General features: G+C 40.0%; 1 protein-coding gene across 2 annotated transcripts in view; it reads right to left on the bottom strand.

Moving 5' to 3' along the window:
• Pak5 (p21 (RAC1) activated kinase 5) overlaps positions 1-18,105 on the bottom strand; it is a 248,319-nt gene that overhangs the window by 69,688 nt on the left and 160,526 nt on the right. For both annotated transcript variants that reach the window (XM_050134486.1, XM_050134485.1), the window contains exon 3: positions 11,238-11,452. In XM_050134486.1, coding sequence (XP_049990443.1) covers positions 11,238-11,441 — 204 coding nt within the window. In that variant the 5' untranslated portion in view covers positions 11,442-11,452. The remainder of the gene's footprint in view (positions 1-11,237; positions 11,453-18,105) is intronic.

Below are 18,105 nucleotides of genomic sequence, written 5' to 3'. Positions count from 1 at the left end.
CTCTCTCTCTCTCTCTCTCTCTCTCTCTCTCTCTCTCTCTCTCTCTCTCTCTCTCTCTCTCCTGTTTCTATTGGACTCTTTGGAGCCCTAGGTAAGTGACCCTTCCTGCTTCCACTTCCTGATTAGCTAGGATTGTAAGCACGTGCTGCTAGGCCCAATGTTCTGGAATATCTCATGTCTGATATGCTTGATATTGAAGTATTTCTGATGTCAGAGATCTTTTGAATTTTGAACTATATACATAGCCTTTTCCGAATGAGCATCCCTAACACAAAATATGAAATGCTTTGAAATACAAAATTTAGAAACTATACTATTAAGATGATAAACAGCAAACCACCCTGTTCTGCCCTGTTTAATGTGGGAGCTGTGGCTATTTAATTTTAAGTTGTTACAGTAATAGAATACCCAGCGCCTCAGTGGTCATTCCCAGACTTCTGGAGCTCCTTATGTGATGTGTCTAGGAGTCGCCCATTGGACATCGTAGACAGGTTCTGTTGGGCAGCGCTGATCTGGAATACTGCCTTCAGGATGAGGAACATCAAAGGAAGAGGAATGACTTCTAAGCAGAGTACCTGGTGTGTAGCCTGTCTGTGTGTACTCCATTTTCTGTCTGTCTGTCTGTCTGTCTGTCTGTCTGTCTGTCTCAACCTCTCTGTCTGGATTAATCGTTCTCCAGATGGAATGCAGGGCCTATAAAAGCTAGTTTAGTGATATTGCTGTAAAATATTTTATAAAAACTAAGAGTTGGAGGTGTAAGAATGTTATAAATGTTTCAGAAGTCTTGGCTGCAGGGTGGGCAGGGGGAAGAGGATGGCTGAAGGATTTAAAGATCGTGTCCTCTTATTGGATTGGGGAATAGGGACTGAATATAGTGTTTAGTAGAGAACATAGGTTATATTATTTGGAGAATTGGGAGTTTGTTTATGAAATATCAGCAAGGAAGGAGATATCGATAAATAAGAGCAGGAAAGGAGAGAACACATCCATCAATCCAAGGGTAGGACAGAAGGTATCGGGAGCTACTGAGTACCGTCCTCAACACTCTGCAAGGGTTCAGAACAGGGCTTCTATGACAACCCAAACTGGCTTGGGAACAAGATCTGAGGGGGTAAAACAAACTGACTGACTTAGTCATGTTTCTCCTGCATGTTTCTTTATTCCTGAGAGGAAGAGGAGCAGAAGGCATAAGGCATAAGAAGCATAAGGACGGGTGAGGGTTAAAAGGGATACAGGATAAGGGCAAAGCACAAGGCCAAGGACAAGAGTAAACCATAAGGCTGAGGCTAATGGTAAGGGTGTGATCTCCACCAAGTTTTCAGTTTATATTGGCATACAGACAAGCTAGCAGTCTCATAGGCGGTAACAATAGTATCAAGTATGCATTTTCACAGAGTCACAAGAAACTGGTGGATCTGGCAAGGAGGCACCTGATGTCTCAGAAGGGGCGTGACTCTGAAGCTCACCAGTGATTGGGAACACAGCTTGGTAGTTATACTAAGCTGTGGGTTTGATTTGCATTAGCATCTAGCTGGTTGAGTTAAAAGGAATCTCTTCTGGGGAACCCTGCTTCTGACTCCAGCAGGGTGCCCTGGAGAGAATTTTTCTTAGCGACTCATGCCTTTTTTCCTGTATAAACCATTAATTTCCTGGGCTATGATCCTATGTTAGTTGAAACCAAGGTAAAGGTAAATATAGAATATTAGTAGCCTATTAAGTCAGGAGATTACACCTGAGTCTGCTGTTATAGAGCAGACATACTACCTCCTGTATGAGGCACCTTTCTTATCAATGCCAGTAAAGAAACTTTGTGGGGAACTATTTTTATGTAGATTTTGGCTATGAGAACAAAGGCTTGCCTGAATCCTTTTTACACTAAGGCTTCATGGTGTGTGTGTGTGTGTGTGTGTGTGAGCTATCCAGTTGCCCTACAGGAAAAGCCAAGTTTATACACGGCTAGGGTACTATATAAGGGAGAAACGCCATGATTTCACAACACTTCTACAGAACTGACGGTGACTTATCCAAAGGGCAGATGTACCTCTGCACACACGGGTTCTCCAGGTGCAAGTGTACATATACACTTCCTGCGCATAGTCCAATAGCTCTGTCAGCTGTACATTTACTGTACAATACTTGTGGGCTCACCATAGGAAGGGGGAGAAGTGATCAAACCACTGATCAAACCAACAAGAGAAGGAAGCAAAGCAGGAAATAACCACATGAGCCATTAAGCAGAATAGAAGATGTAAAGTCAAGTAGCTTAGTCATGATACCAACTATAAATGTACTGAAGTCTTACAATGACTGACAGGTTGAGTGAACACAAAATGACACAACACACAATCATATGCCGCTTATAGGATGAGCTCATAGGCCTGTCCAGAAGGAAGAATATGGCTTTAGGCAAAAATAAATAGACAGAAAGAAACCAGTATGGGAAAGGGGAAAGATCCTACAAAGGTAAGAATTCTTGCAACAGAGATAGGGACTTGGAGATTTGAATTGTCGATCTACAGAATGAAGGGTCCAACAGTTAATGATCACATTTGACGTTTGAGAAAGCTGGGCAGACGTTAGAGATAGCGTGGATCAGGGCAAGTGTATGGGATGAGCAGCCCAAGTTGACTGGAATAGTCCATGTGCTTTGTGCCCCAGAATTCCTCTCCAGGTGATGGCACGTCAGCAATTCCCAGTGCTGCACACGAAGCTCACATTCAGAGAACGAAATGTTCCCAGGGAAATCTTAAATATCTGATGCTAGAGGAGAGAATCGAACATCCTTCTCTTGGAATTTGGCAGAAATAGAGTTTTTTTTTTTGTTTTGTTTTTATGTTTTGCTATAGAAATAAGTAAAATATAGGAAAATGTATCAGGAAATTAAACTTTTGTCTAATCTTATAAAAATATTTCCTTCTGCCACTTATCAGCTTCTGTCCTTGGCATTCTCCAAGTCATCACTTACGAAAGATCAGAACTACTGGCTGCATCTGTTGAGCTCCAAGCAACATGAATGAAGTGTTGATTATGTTCTTCCCAACCTCCCCCACACAATAACCTGCCCAGGTAGCTGTATCTACTCTACGTTTGGGAAAATCATGATTCACCAAGGAGCCCTTCACTGAGCTAACTGCCATCTGAGCTGCTGATTATAATACCAGGCCTCTAACCATCATTCAGACAGCAGAAGCATCTCCCCTTCCAGGACTCCATCCATGATGTAGGCAGAGGCAGCATCTCCCCTTCCAGGCCTCCATCCATGACCCAGGCAGCAGGAGCATCTCCCCTTCCAGGTTTCCATCCATGACCCAGGCAGCAGCAGCATCTCCCCTTGCTAATTTGAGCTGTTCAGTGGGCAGAAGACAGTGCTCAGCCCAGGACTATGGTGTGCACTTACTCAGTCACACTTTTTTAAAAATCTGGAATTGTTTTTTTCCCTTGCCATCAGCGTCTTCCCTCTGTTCTCTCATTTTTAAAATAATCTCTGCCCAGATGTAGTGAATTTGTCAAGCCTTGTCAATTCCTTGACTTTGTTTTTACTTGTTAACTTGAAAATGTGAGGTGTCACGGATGAAATAAAAAAAGCAGTTTCCTGGTTTAGGTTCTTTGTTCATAAAACTAAGTCTCTGACAAAACTATGGAGATCACAGGATTTGGAAACCCACAGCCATCAAGGCTGCAGGTGCAAGGCTAATCGGACTAATTAAAGTCTGAAGCCGACAGGTGAGGCTAGAAATAGGCCTAATAACTAAGGCTAGAAACTGCCTAAAAACTTCCAATATTATACTCGAAAATAAAATGACTTCTGCCTCCCTCTCTCACTCCCTCGCCTTCTCCCTCCCCCTTCCTTCCTTCTTTCTCTTCTCCTTTGTTGCTGTCCCCCCCCCCATAAACCATTAGAGCCTCATATGGTTTACCCACGTAGCGTGGAAGAGGCAGAGACCTCAGATTTGAGACTTTCTTGGTTGCATCAGACTCACAACAATCCTGCTGGAATCACAGTTGTAAACCACCGTGCCCTGCATTTTCCTCCTCTGAAGAGGAACACAGATTGACCAATGTGGTCAGGGTTGTGTAACCACACAGTGGATGAAACCTGGAGAAATTTCGAGAAACATGCTAGAGAAACCCCAAATTACCAGGGATGGACTCCTAGCTAAAACTGGATTTTGAGGATATTCTTGATGGTTAAATACCAACCCTTTAAATGGGAGAATCAAAGACATTTTTTTTTACCAGCAATACCTTTGCAATAATGTTTTAATTATCTTGTGAAAAATTATGATACCTTGTCTGAGAACACTATAGATTCTTTTTCTTTTTTTTTTTTTTTTAGACGTAATGCACTCTTAACATCAGGAGTTAGGGAGTGTGATAATTATAAGAATGGGTTTTAGAGTCAGATAGTTTTTGGGGGCTTTTGGGAGCTTGAATTTGTTTTTTTTTTTTTTTTTTTTAAGTTGCCAGATATGAAACTTTCAATATTTTGTTTGAGACAGGTTCTTACTTTATACTCTAGGTTAACCTTGAACTCATGGTTCCTCCTGCCCTGCATAAGCTTCCCAACGGTTGGAATGACAAGCATGAGTCACCATGGACTGTGTCATGAGAACTGAAGAGTTCAGTTTGGTAATTCAGTCAGCCATTATTCTGTGAAGCAACACAGAATGTCAATCAGAGTCTATAGTCATAGGCTCTGATAGACAAAGTCATCTTGATCACTAATGTTTCTAAATCATGTTCACCCCAACCTAGTTTTTGCCATCTTCTCCAGGGCAACCAATCTTACTTGTGCTATATGGAGCAAGCTGGGAAATCTACCCATGATAAAATAGACCCATCGGTTTACATGCTTGTTTGATGTTACAACATGAAGTTCTATGCCCAGGGTTATAATTTTCTTTTTGATCATCTTTCTATCAAAAGCAAATACTCTGAGGGATGAGCACCCGCAGGAATCCTAACCGTTAAGTTCACAGAAGAAAAGTGCTGAGCAACCAAAGGCGGCTGGTTCAGAGAGCAGAGTGTAACTCAAGTTACAAACTGAGTGGTGTTGGGCTCAGCCAATGTTTCTGCCCCCTCACTTCTGGCTCAATACTTCATTAGTCATTGTATCGATGCCACGGATAAAACAGATTGATCATTTTGGGCTCTAAAAACATTATCTAGTGTTTGGCAACAGTATTCTTCATTTTTGTCAGGTTCGTTTTCTAGTATGGTTCAACAGAACTTCAGATTTCAGATTTCTGTAAGATCTGGTCTGTTTTTTATTTTATTTTATTTTTTCATATCAGCCTCTGACCTGGAAGCAGAGCTGTAGAAAGCATTTGCTCAGTTGTTGTAATACCCTGTTCACACTCTGTGTTGGGAGGTCATCACCTCTTTCATTTCTTCTCTGGGGTTGCAATCGGAGATTTTCAGTGCAGAGAAGCTGACAAAGGCATTTGTAACGAGGGTGCTCAGAAGCAGACTCAACCATCCTTGTCATAAAGAACTTTCCAGTGTAACCTATGACATAACTTCACTGAATGCCATGTTATATGTTTTCCTTGGTCCTAAGTGTGACAGGAGATGCTAACCTCTTTGTGGCGTTCTTCATGGGGCCTCTTTCAGGGGTACAGAGAAACTGTGAACTGGAGCACTGCTTTCCAAGTGAAATAAGAAAGACTAGCTACGTTTACTAAGCTCCTCCAGTGAGCTACAAGGGTGGAATGATACATTTATGATCCCAGAACTGTCATACCAATGCCAGGATGAGCCTGCCAAGAGGCACACTGGAGATGCCTGGTCAACCATGTTTCTCAACATGAAAACAGGGCCCTCACAAATAAAATGGCAGCTTTTATTTACATGTAAACAAGGCCATTTGAATTTGGCTGCTCAAGCTTAGAAAGGATATTTTTTTTTCTTGAATTTTTAAGACAGGGTTTCTCCGTAGCTTTTTTTTTTTTTTTTGTTCCTGTCCTGGAACTAGCTCTTATAGACCAGGCTGGCCTCGAACTCACAGAGATCCGCCACCACCCGGCTTAGAAAGGACTGTGAAGACTGATGCAAAGGAAGATGGCACTCATGAGTTCTTATGAGAACTTATAATGCGGCTGAGGTTAGATTTCACTTTCTAACTTCAGAGTTAGTGAGGGAGAGGAAAACAGGGAAAGCGTAAGAAGGGATGAAGAGGGAGACGGGGAGGGGGAGAAAAGAGGGAAGAAGTGGGAGACTAATTTGTGGAAGAGAGATTATGTCAACAGAGTATATACTTTGTTTTTTCTTTTTTAAAGATTTATTTATTTATTTATTTATTTATTTATTTATTTATTTATTTATTTATTATGTATACAGTGTTCTGCCTGCATGTGTGCCTGCATTCCAGAAAGAGGGTGCCAAGTCTCATGGTTGTGAGTCACTATGTGGTTGCTGGGAATTGAACTCAGGACCTCTGGAAGAGCAGCCAATGCTTTTAACCTCTGAGCCATCTCTCCAGCTCCCAGGGTGTACACTTGAAGCCTAGATTAACTGTAGAGTCAAAAACTTGTCAGCAGCTCCAGCAATGGGGGACTCATGCATGGAGAGGCCTTGCATGTTCTCTTTTCTCCCAGGTGAAAAGCAGTCTCTCTTACCCAGCTTCCTAGATTCGGCAGGTGAGATGTAGTTTCCCAGTCCCCATGCTGGTGGGCTGGTTGCAAAGACATTTTCTGTTTGAAGTGAGATTTGCAAATAAAAGGCATGGGGAAGTATGGCAGAGCCTGTTGTCTTCACTGGCTTCTGGAAGTGTAGCAGTATGAGATGCTTTGACAGAGGATTTGCCATCTGTCCTCCTGGTGGGAGCCTTGGTTCTGATCAACCAGACACACATGGATGCAGCTCTTTTGAAGTGGAATTTTTACAAATAGTTTTAAAATAAGGTTGAGCTTCCAGACAGGTTCCATCTTATAATTACATTCTGCTTCCACTGATATCATCTATACAACTTGTTATTTATTCTAAAAAAGCTTTGTGTTTTTCTTCTCAGCCCTCTTCTGGCAATCATAGAGCTGGAAGGACTTCCTGGATCTCAACTTTTCACACCTTTCAGTGATGACTCCCACCCCTAACCTGCAAGATTATACGTTAGATCAGCATGGCAGGTAAACTTTCAACTTGATCTGACCTTTAAATGAATCAATTAATTTCCTAAGAGAATCATTTCTGGATGCAAAACTCGGAGCTTTCACCTGTAGAGGATTATCGGGCATCACACTCTCAAGTACAGTTTCCAAATACTCTGCACTCTTTGCTGTCCAATTACTGCTTCCCACCTGGCGACATCTCCCTCCTCTTTCCCTGGCACTCTCTGTCCCACCCCTGTAGGTGTTCTATTTTCCCTTTATACCGACTAAACTTAATTTTGCCACAGGGTCTCCGTACTGTTTCTTCTTCCTGGCTGTGAATATTTCCCATTTTAACGCCTGCCTAGCTGTTAGGTAAAGTTAGGTGTTTCTTCACTAAGGCAGACATTGGGAAAGGGAAAGAGGAAGTCCAGCTAGGTAAACATTATGGCATCACGTTTCAAGAGCCAAAATAGATGCTTCTATACCCAACATGTATCACAGTAGAGATAGTTATAAAACAAGAAAGAGCTAAAACTATATTAAAGCAGAGGAAAGATGTAGCGGGTTGAATCTATGCCCTTTGAGAGGAGGCACATGAAAACTATCAGGATGACAATAAAGAGGACAGAGGTCACTGAGTTAATCCGAAAGGTGATGTGAGGACCACAGTGCAGGGCAAAAAGCAGGCAAAGTCAAAAGAGTCCCTCTGGGTTACTCCTCACTGTCACGGTTTCTGGGAATCGCATTCAGCCGAAAGTGTGGCAAGTATCTGCTGTAGTTTGATTCCTTGGTGACTACTCTCAGTAATTAGAGGGCACACTAAAATAAAGAGCCCCACTAATGCTAGAAAACATATAGTTGTCCTATAGTTTAGGGACATGCATTTAAAAACATATTAAAGGAATGAGAGACTGTCACCGACATTGGACTGTGTTGGCAGAGTTAAAGATATTTAGGCTCTCAGTATGAAGCAGGAGCAAGGAGAAAGAGAATTACAAAGCTACGAAGGAGGACTCATCCACTGAGGCACTTCTGACAGAGACTATAAGAAAGGAGAAAACAAGGAGTGATCTCCGAGAATCCAACAGCTGAACTCGGAGGTTCTCTTCTCTTGATTTTACCTGTTTTGTCTAACAAGGTTATTTTTAACGCAGTTACCAGATGTAGAAGATTAAAAAAAGAAGACAGAAAACCCCAACTTTAGAACGTTATAAAATATTGACAATTGCAGAGATGAAGATGACCCAGGAGAGCCAGCTTGGCAACCTTCAGCCTCCACAGGATAAAGAGAAGATTGATGGGAGGCTTTGAAAGGCAATCGGCGACTTACCAGTACACACATGGTCAACTCTCAGTGGAAAACCTTCTTCTTGAAGTCAACGACAATTAATATAGAGACCCACAGCCAGTCAATGTAGAGAACGTGGAGTGGTGTGCCCTGAATGGGACCTTTAGATCACCCTAAATCTCCCTAAAAGGTTCAGTGGACACATGCTTACAGGAAAAAGTGTTTTCTGGACACAAAAGAGCAGTTGCACACATGAACTCACAGTCATTGTGGCTGCATGCACAAGGTTGGACACATGACTCACAGTCATTGTGACTGCATGCACAAGATCTGAGCAAGCTCAAGTCAGAAGGGATCCCATCAGGAAGGGACGTCCCACCCTTAACTGAGGAGATATTGGCAATTGGTAGCTTCTAGGAGAGGGAGAGCCAATTTTCTTTAAGGATATGACTCTTGGTAGCTCAATCACATTTCCAAACAGGCCCTAAATCCAGGGGTATTTGAAAAAGACTAATTAGACTTCATGGATTTAAAAAAAAATAGAAAAGATGAAGCTGTGTGAGTATGGAGGTGGAATGGGTCTCGGAAGAGTTGTGGGGAGGCAAATGTGATCAAAATACATTGTATAAGATTCTCAAACAATTAAAGCACACACACAAACATGGGATCTTTGAAATTAGTCTCTATCTATCATCTATCTATCTATCTATCTATCTATCTATCTATCTATCTATCTATCTATCTATCTATCTATCTATCATCTACCACTCAGAGGTTATGAGCACTTGCTACTCTTTTGGAAGACCTGAATTTTTTTCATAGCATCCATGCTGCATGTTTTGCAACTGCTTGTAACTTCAGTTCCAGGGAAAATGACACCCTTCTAGCCTCCAAGGACACCTACATGCAAGTATGCACATATACAAATACTCTCTCACACAAGTCCACATAATTAAATAATAAAGTAAATCTCTCAAAGAAAATTCCTTGAAGTTCTTTGAAGAGGCTAAAATAGATAAGGGATTGTCTGAAAGGATATAAGCATTTACATAACTCTGAACTGTCAGGTTAGAGAAATTGTATTCAATTATAATAGAATATTATATTTAGTAATTTTTCTGGACTTGATGCTGACTCGACCACTAACAGTCAACTAGAGAAGACAAAAGTCTCTTTTCATGAACATATAGAACAATTAAAATAAGCAAAATGAGTACAGTATGAAGATCAAAGGGCAGCAATCACAGACTATCCCATTTGATATGAACACCAGATGATTGTTCTTAAACTTTTTGGTTTTGAGAACTCCCCAGATTTGTTCAGGATCCAAAAAACTTCTGTTTATGTGAGAATAAAAAACTATCTACTGTATAATATATTAAAAAACAAGAAATTATTTTAAACTTTGATTTTCACTACATCATCATCACCCTTCTTCTTCCTCCTCCTCTTCCTCCTCCTCCTCCTCTTCCTCCTCCTCCTCTTCCTCCNCTCCTCCTCCTCCTCCTCCTCCTCCTCCTCCTCCTCCTCCTCCTCCTCCTCCTCCTCCTCCTCCTCCTCCTCCTCTTCTTCTTCTTCTTCTTCTTCCTTTTTTAAAGGCAGAGTTTCTCCATGTAGCTCTGGCTGTCCTGGATCTCACTCTGTAAGCCACGCTGGCTTACAGAATTTGGAGATCTGCCTGCCTCTGCTACCCAAGTGCTGGAATTAAAGGCACGGGTGCCCACCACCCAAATAAGAAGCTTATGAAGCTAAAGAGTGTAAAGTTCAGGGTCTTTTAGGTGTCAACAATGACAGCATGGCACATGTTACTTTCAGGAAAAGCCTCCTGTATCCTCCGTAAGTAACAAAAGTGACAAATGACTCTCCATTACTATGAGAATAGTTTGACAACCTAAGGTTCTCAGACTGCACTATGAAAATCAAGTACTCATATTTTCATGATAATTTTATTTATTATAGCAATATTTTGTAGCATGCTTCTCTAGAAAAATGAGTAAGTTATAAAAGTTACAATTTAAACTAAATTCAAGTACTTTGTATGAATCAAAATTTTTATCTCAATCTTAAGTAAAAAAGGAAATTCAAGGATAGTTACATAGTGTGACATCATGATAGTTATATAAAACTTAAATATATCAAAATATTTAGAATTTTTGCTACTATACTAATTCACAATTAAAAAGAAATAGAAATGAAACATTAAGATGTGTTGATGGCTCCTGTGAGGTGGAAGGTGTGATAACCTGTATTTGTGTCTCTGCATCTTGTTGTATCAGTTAGAATGATTTCTGGGCTGTAACAAAGGGAAAGGATCGACATTCTTTGTTAAAAAACCTACCAGCTGTTGGTTCAGGTGAATTATAGCCTATTCATGGCTGAAATTATTTACTAATATTTGAGTTAGTTTTTTCTTAGGCTGTGAAGGTGAATTTGAAGATACACATATTTATAATAGAAATAATACAGATGGATACATATATGTGAGTATATGCATATATTTACAAATATGATTTATTGCTATTGAAATCTGTTATCATTACATCTTTTATAATAGAAAGTATAACTACTTTGAGAGTAAACAGAGTACCACAGAAATATGTCCTCCAGCAAAATAGTTGATTGGGGCTATTGTTGATATTATCAGAGGAAAGAAATATTATTGACAGAAATAAAAATTCATTTTATAGTTTAATTTTATACCTCACTTTTATAATAATCAGTATTTGAAGGCAACATTTCCTTTTTATGTGCTCCAATATGAAGACTACGATGGCTAATATATGAGCGATTATAAAGAGGATACACTAAACCAGACCAGATCATGGTTCAGAAGTCAACCTGAAGACGGAGTCCTTGCATACCTTCATGGGAGCCAGCTGGATAGGTGTGATGCATGACGGATCCACCATGGGCTTCGGCCTGTTGGCCGTGTCTGCTAGCAGGCTGTGCCACTGCTGGGGAAGGCCAGTAAATTTCTGCTCCTGTGGGTCAAACCCAGTATGAACCCTGTGTTCGAAGTTGGATGGGCCAGATATTTCAATCTTTTTCTTTTTCTTCCCAAACATGATGTAAAAACCTGTGAGATGCAAAAAGAAAATAGGCATTTTATTATATTTTGTCACCAGAAGATAAGACATTTTTTAAAAATTGTTTTTTTTAATTACATCATCTTAGTTATTTCTCACAATACTAATTTCAAAAGATAAAAGTTAGATTTTTAGACTGTATAGATTAGGTAATTTCATTCTAAATCTTTGTTCTTGTCTTGAATGATCCCTGTGGATTGCAGTTGCTTGTCCCATTGATATTGAATTTGGCTCATGTGACCTATACTAATATTATACTATAGTATAATATTATAGTATAGTTTATATTAGTATAATATATACTAATACTAATATATTAATGATTTCGACAATAAACCAGTCTGGGGTGAAGGTGTTTGGAGGATCTGTGTGATCCGACCCCAACGTACTTGCCATGAAGTTTCCTTAGGTAGATTATACTTCCTAATCCTCAGTTTTAGAAGAGGAGATATATGAAGCAGAAATAGCCCAACCTGGAGTCAAGACCAGCCAATCCCAACGGAACCATTGTTAGATCACAGCTGTCAGTTGTACGGATGTAACACATGAAGTGTTATGTCTCCAACTTGTTTGTCATATAAACATTACTGAAGCAAAAGATGATCAATTCTCAAGCAGAAGCACCTCTAAGTCTGGTATGCAGTCAAAATCTAAAACACATATGTGACAAAATCGCATATATACCAACATGAAAAATGAGCTAATAGTTACTTTGCACATAAATCAATTATTATAGACAGAAATAAATATTAAATACTTAGAAAATCACCTGATCAAAGAAGGCCCTGTAAGCATTAACTTCAGTAAATGGTGACCCTGTGCTTCATGGTTCTGGTAGCCTGTGATGCCACCCAGCTTTGAATACTGGGTCACAGGTGAGTGCCATATTATAGGTGTGTGCTTTTGACTGGGGGTAGTTATCTGTGAGTAGGCTAAACAATGCCACTTTGGGAATCCTTCTACATATAGCTGTGGGTTTATAAAAGGTGGTAATAATATTTTTTTCTTAAACCATTTACTTTTCTTTCTTTGGGAATCCTTCCTTACCTCACTGCATAACTATTCTGGCAGGATTGAAGATATTTGTGCCCCAGAAACCCCATCCTGGGAGAAGAAAAAGGCTGACACCTGGTTATGACCAGAGGGGAGTTTGTGATTTCACAAAGTGCTGAAAACATGTTGGAGCACTTGCAGGGGGGACTGGATAGTGGTGCACACAGTAATGATAGCAGGACCACACCTTGGCCTGTATTTAAACCTGACCTTATACCAACCCTGGAAGGCAAACTTTGGGGGTCACTGGATCTCTCAGTTCTTCATTCTAATGTGGCAATATAGACTAAATATTCTTTTTCTGCTTTTTCATCATTGCTTGTTATTTTTTTAATTTATTTATTTCTTTATTAATTAATTAAAGATTTCTGTCTCTTCCCCACCGCCGCCTCCCCTTTCCCTCCCCCTCCCCCAATCAAGTCCCCCTCCCTAGTCAGCCCAAAGAGCAATCAGGGTTCCCTGCCCTGTGGGAAGTCCAAGGACCACCCACCTCCATCCAGGTCTAGTAAGGTGAGCATCCAAACTGCCTAGGCTCCCACAAAACCAATAGGTGCAGTAGGATCAAAAACCCATTGCCATTGTTACTTGTTATTTTGATTGGTTTATTGGTGATGGGTATCTCAACCTGGTTTTAGTAGGATGCTGTTATGTTTCAGGCACTAATTCAGATAATTCCAGTGATGACAGCTCAGGAGGCCAGAGTTTTTTTTTTTTTAGTATTACTATCGTCTCTCACTTTCTCCCTTTGCCCAATTTTACTTTTCTTCTTCATTGATTAACCTCTCTTCCCTCTTGTCACTGTTTATTGTTGTATTTTAGGAAGTCTTTCTTCTGCCTTCCAGCTCGCTCAAGTCCTTACCTCATCTTCTGCTTGTATAAACATTCTGTTACAGACATCCAATTTTGCAAAGTCTCAATGCCCTCTCATCTGTGAAGGTTTGGCTCTGAAATGTTCCCAAAGGCTCAAGTATTGAAAACTTGGCTCCCAGAGGGTGGTGCTATTGAGAGGTGATTAGCTCATGTTGGTGCTGAACAGGGTTGTTTGGAAATGGGACCTGCTGAGCCATAGAAGTCTTTGATGGGCTTTTTTTTTTTTTAAATTGTTTTGGAGACAGGGTTTCCAAAGGTAGCTTTTTGGTTCCTGTCCTGGAACTAGCTCTTGTAGACCAGGCTAGCCTCGAACTCACAGAGATCCGCCTGCCTCTGCCTCCTGAGTGCTGGGATTAAAGGCGAGCGCCACCACCGCCCGGCTGATGGGCTTTTTTTTGACTCTGACCCTGGTCCTTTCTTCTTGGCACACATGTTATGTTTCTTCTCATTCTAGGTTCAGTAGTGTGGGACTTTGTAAGCATGGACTGAACTCTCGTAGCCTGTGAGCCAAAATAAACCTTTCTTCTTTCAAAGGGATCTTCCCAGGTGTTTTATCACAAGAAAAAGATGTGAAGAACATAGAAAAGAAGCCAGCTATCCTTTATGAGTTCTATTTTAGAGTAATCTGGATATCAATAAAAGATGGTAACAACTCAAATACTTTGCTGATTTTTTTGACCTTGAAAATATTTAAAAGAAATTGTTTATCTGGGTCTCATTTTCATGCCTGTAACAACACACTTGGCAGGCTGAGGTAAAAAGAATACCCCAAATTTAAGGTTATTCTGGGCCATGTAGTAAGTTCTTGCTCATTCTGATTTACAGAGTAAGACCATGTCTAAAAAAAAGGGCGAAACAAAAAATAAGAAAAGGAAATTCTTTAAACACTTGAATATATAATATACAACACACACACACACACATACACACACACTATGGGGGTTAATAAACACAGGTCTGATGATCTTAAAACTTGGGCAATGAAACCAGAAGTGTAAGAAAGTGAAGGGACCAGGAGAGAAAGTTTGTTGCAGGGACAGCAGAGCCTAAGGCCTCTCTCACACTGACTCCAGATGTTGATATATAATTTGCTGTCATCTGGTACGACAAAAAATGATAGAATGCAAGCATGTAACATGCTGAGCCATTGCTGCTTACCTTCCCAATACTCTCAGAACCTGAGGTCCACATAAGGAAAAAAGTCGCGCTATCCTATTGTAGCACATAGCCATTGTCATGTTGGCCAACCCTAGCTAATCACAAGCACCAGAGCTGCTTATTGGATCTGTAGCTCTTTGTATGGAACAGCCCATCAGCAGGAAATCTACCCAGATAGATGAGCTGCACCCTCAGTTTCTATCCTATCAAATTAGGACACAAATACTTTGGACCTTATTTTTGGAAGCCAATTGTTACATAGAGAAAAGCTATAAGAAACACCTATCACCTCCTGCCTAGCATCTTCCTGTACTTTTAAATTTTTTGTTGGTCTGAAGTTTCAAACAGCAAAGTCCAATCTGGGCAGCTACATCAGCCATCACACAACTGCCTCAATGTAAAAGAGTCTTAATTGTGATGCCATGACCTGGGCAGTTGACTCCTTGGAGCATTTTTAGTTGAAGAAAATTACAAATTAGCCACTCTATAAATCACCTTTTGGCTTTATTTGCTGAACATAGAACACATCCGGAATATAATTTGAGCATTCATTGGCTGAGTCAACTTGACATTTTAATAGATTTTCGCTTTCATAATTTTTAAAAAGGAAACGTCATCTGGGAAGAGTTTGTTTGCACATGTTCATACCTGGACAAACAATGAAAATGCTAGAACAAACATTTTTTAGAATTAGAACAGAAATGTCTTGTTATTTCCTTTTTATTTGTGAATTTTTCCAGAGACCTCTATGCCCTTCAAGTGAGTGCATATAAAAAGAAAATATAAATGAATTAACAATGTACCTAGGAATGGTGAAGAGCAAACCTGTGGTTGAATTAATTTAAGTCTGCAGTATTGTGTGATCCTATATGTCATTATTTAAATGGTATTAAATCACAGATCTGCTTGAATGGGAAGGTAAGTTTTAACAGGAAACAGTTGTGCATGATAGCATATGCCTGAAGTCGCAGCACTCAGGAAGGTGGATTATCACAGGCTTGAAAACATAGTGCTCTACAGAGTGAGAATGTGTTTCCAAATCAACCAACCAACTAATCAACCATTAAAACAAATCAAGAAAAGACAAAACAAACCAACAATAACAGTGAAGAGCCACAGAATAAGAAATGCAAAAGGAAATTGAAGAAAAAAATCAGTTCTAAATTCTAAAGCAATATCTTAGTGAAATTCTCATTTTACTGAATCAGAAATAGAATCGTAGAGATGCATAGTGAATGTGTCCATTGCTGCTTTCATCCAGGTGGAAGATGGAGACAGTATCCCAGTGTTCCTTAGCACCAGGCAACAGAGGGACATCCAGTAAGGACATGAAAATATGTCTGGTGGGTGTATTTGTTACTTTTCTTGTTGATCTAGAAAATACCCTGACAAAAAGAAGTTAAGGAAGGAAGGGTTCTGTTGGCTCCCAGTTCCAGACCACAGTATATCGTAGCAAGAAAACCATGCCAGCACCACCTGCAGGCAGCTGCTCATTTTGTGTCTACAGTCAAAAAACAAAGAGTTGAACGCTGGTGCTTGGCTCATTGCTGTTTTATTCAGCGTGGGACCCTCACTCATGGAATGGGGCTTTCATATCTAAGGTGGCTACTTCCATCTGAGTTAACTCAGTCTGTGCTCCACAAAATTGGAAAATTTGCAAGAAATGGACAATTTTCTGGATAGGTATCACATATTAAAATTAAATCAAGATCAGATAAACAATTTAAATAGACCTATAACTCTTAAAAAATAGAAGCAGTCTTTAGAAGTCTCCTAATCAAAAAAGCCCAGGGCCAGATGATTTCAGCACAGAATTCTACCAGAATTTCAAAGAAGAGCTAAGACCAATACTCCTAAAGTTGTTCCACACAATGGAAACAGAAGGAACATTGCCATACTCCTTTTATGAAGCTACAGTTACTCTAATACCCAAACCACACAAAGATTCAACAAAGATGCACAAATACCCAATAAAATACTGGCAAACTGGATCTAAGAATACATCAAAAAATAATCATTCACCATGGTCACGTAGGCTTCATCGCAGAGATGCACGGATGGTTCAACGTATGAAAATTTGTTAATGTAATCCACTATATGAACAAACTGAAAGAAAAAACTCCAAATAATCACCTCATTAGATTCTAAAAAATATCTTTTGACAGAACCCCTTCATGATAGAAACTCCCTTATAGACATGCCCAGAGGCTTGTTTTCATGGTGACTCCAAATCGCAGAAATTTCTTTGAGAACAGAGTTCTCTTTTCTAAAAGAGCTGACTCCAGATTTTCAGAAGGCACTGAAAGCATCCCTTTGAAAACAACACAATACTGATAACTATGAAGAGCCACATATTCCTTAGTATGAGGCAAACTCAGGAACACATGTGCTTGCTTCTGATAATTCTGTTACATACTAGCTTCCTTTTACAGGCATGTCACAAGGCTTACAAGTAACTTGATTTGTCTAAGTGATCTGGTTAAGAGGTGGCAAAATCAAGTCTTCCTCACTTCACACCTGCCTCTGAAGCATTGCTATTGACTGCAAAGCACTTCATTGTCCTCTGTATTAAACTATGTTCACTTGAAATGACATTTGGGCAAAACTAACAAATATATATATGGTTTATGCCTGGGATCCATAGGCAGAGGGAGAAGGACTCTCCCAAATAAAACTAGAGTTCATGATTTGAGAGATGAAAAAACAACAAAATGCAGATCACATTGGAAGATGAAGTGTTTTGAAAAACAAGGGAGTTTTTTTTTTTTTAATAGGAGCCTAGGCAGTTTGGATGCTCACCTTACTAGACCTGGAAGGAGGTGGGAGGTCCTTGGACTTCCCACAAGGCAAGGAACATGGACTGCTCTTTGGGCTGATGAGGGAGGGGGACTTGATTGGGGGAGGGGGAGGGATATGGGAGGCAGTGGAGGGGAGGAGGCAGAAATCTTTGATAAATAAATAAATAAATAAAAAGCTTAAGAAAATAATCTTTGAAAAAGGCAAAAACTGAAATACCCCCACCTGTGAGAATCATGGAAAAAGTGGGCCTTTACTGACACGAACAAAATAGGGATAAAATATTTTAGGAAAGTAGGTGAGATTAACAGATTGAATAAGTTAAGTTCGTATGCCAATAGCAGAGAATTAAAGGATAGAAGTCCTTAAAAAGTATTATTTATAATACAGATCTACTGTCTTAGTAATTTTATTGCTGTGAAGAGATACCATGATCACAGAAGCTCTTATAAAAGAAAACAATTTCAGAGATTTAGAGCATTATCATTATGGCAGGAAACAAGGTTGCCTCCAGACAGACATGGTGCTGGAGAAGGAGCTGAGAGTTCTATATCTTGATCTGCAGGCAACAAAAGGGACTTGTGTCCACACTGGGTGTAGCTTGAGCGTATGAGACCTCAAAGCCTTTCCTCACAGTGATGCACTCCCTCCACCAAGGCCACATCTACTCTAACAAGGCCACACCTCCTAATAGTGCTAGCTCCAAGTATTCATACACATAAGTTTATGGGGGCCATTCACAGGACAATATAATAGAGCACTCCTC

Source organism: Alexandromys fortis, unplaced genomic scaffold (assembly GCF_014885135.2).
Source record: "Alexandromys fortis isolate MF-2015 unplaced genomic scaffold, M_Fortis_MF-2015_v1.1 scaffold_6, whole genome shotgun sequence".
NCBI classification, from domain to species: Eukaryota; Metazoa; Chordata; class Mammalia; order Rodentia; family Cricetidae; genus Alexandromys; species Alexandromys fortis.
This window is presented reverse-complemented; position numbering and strand designations above follow the sequence as displayed.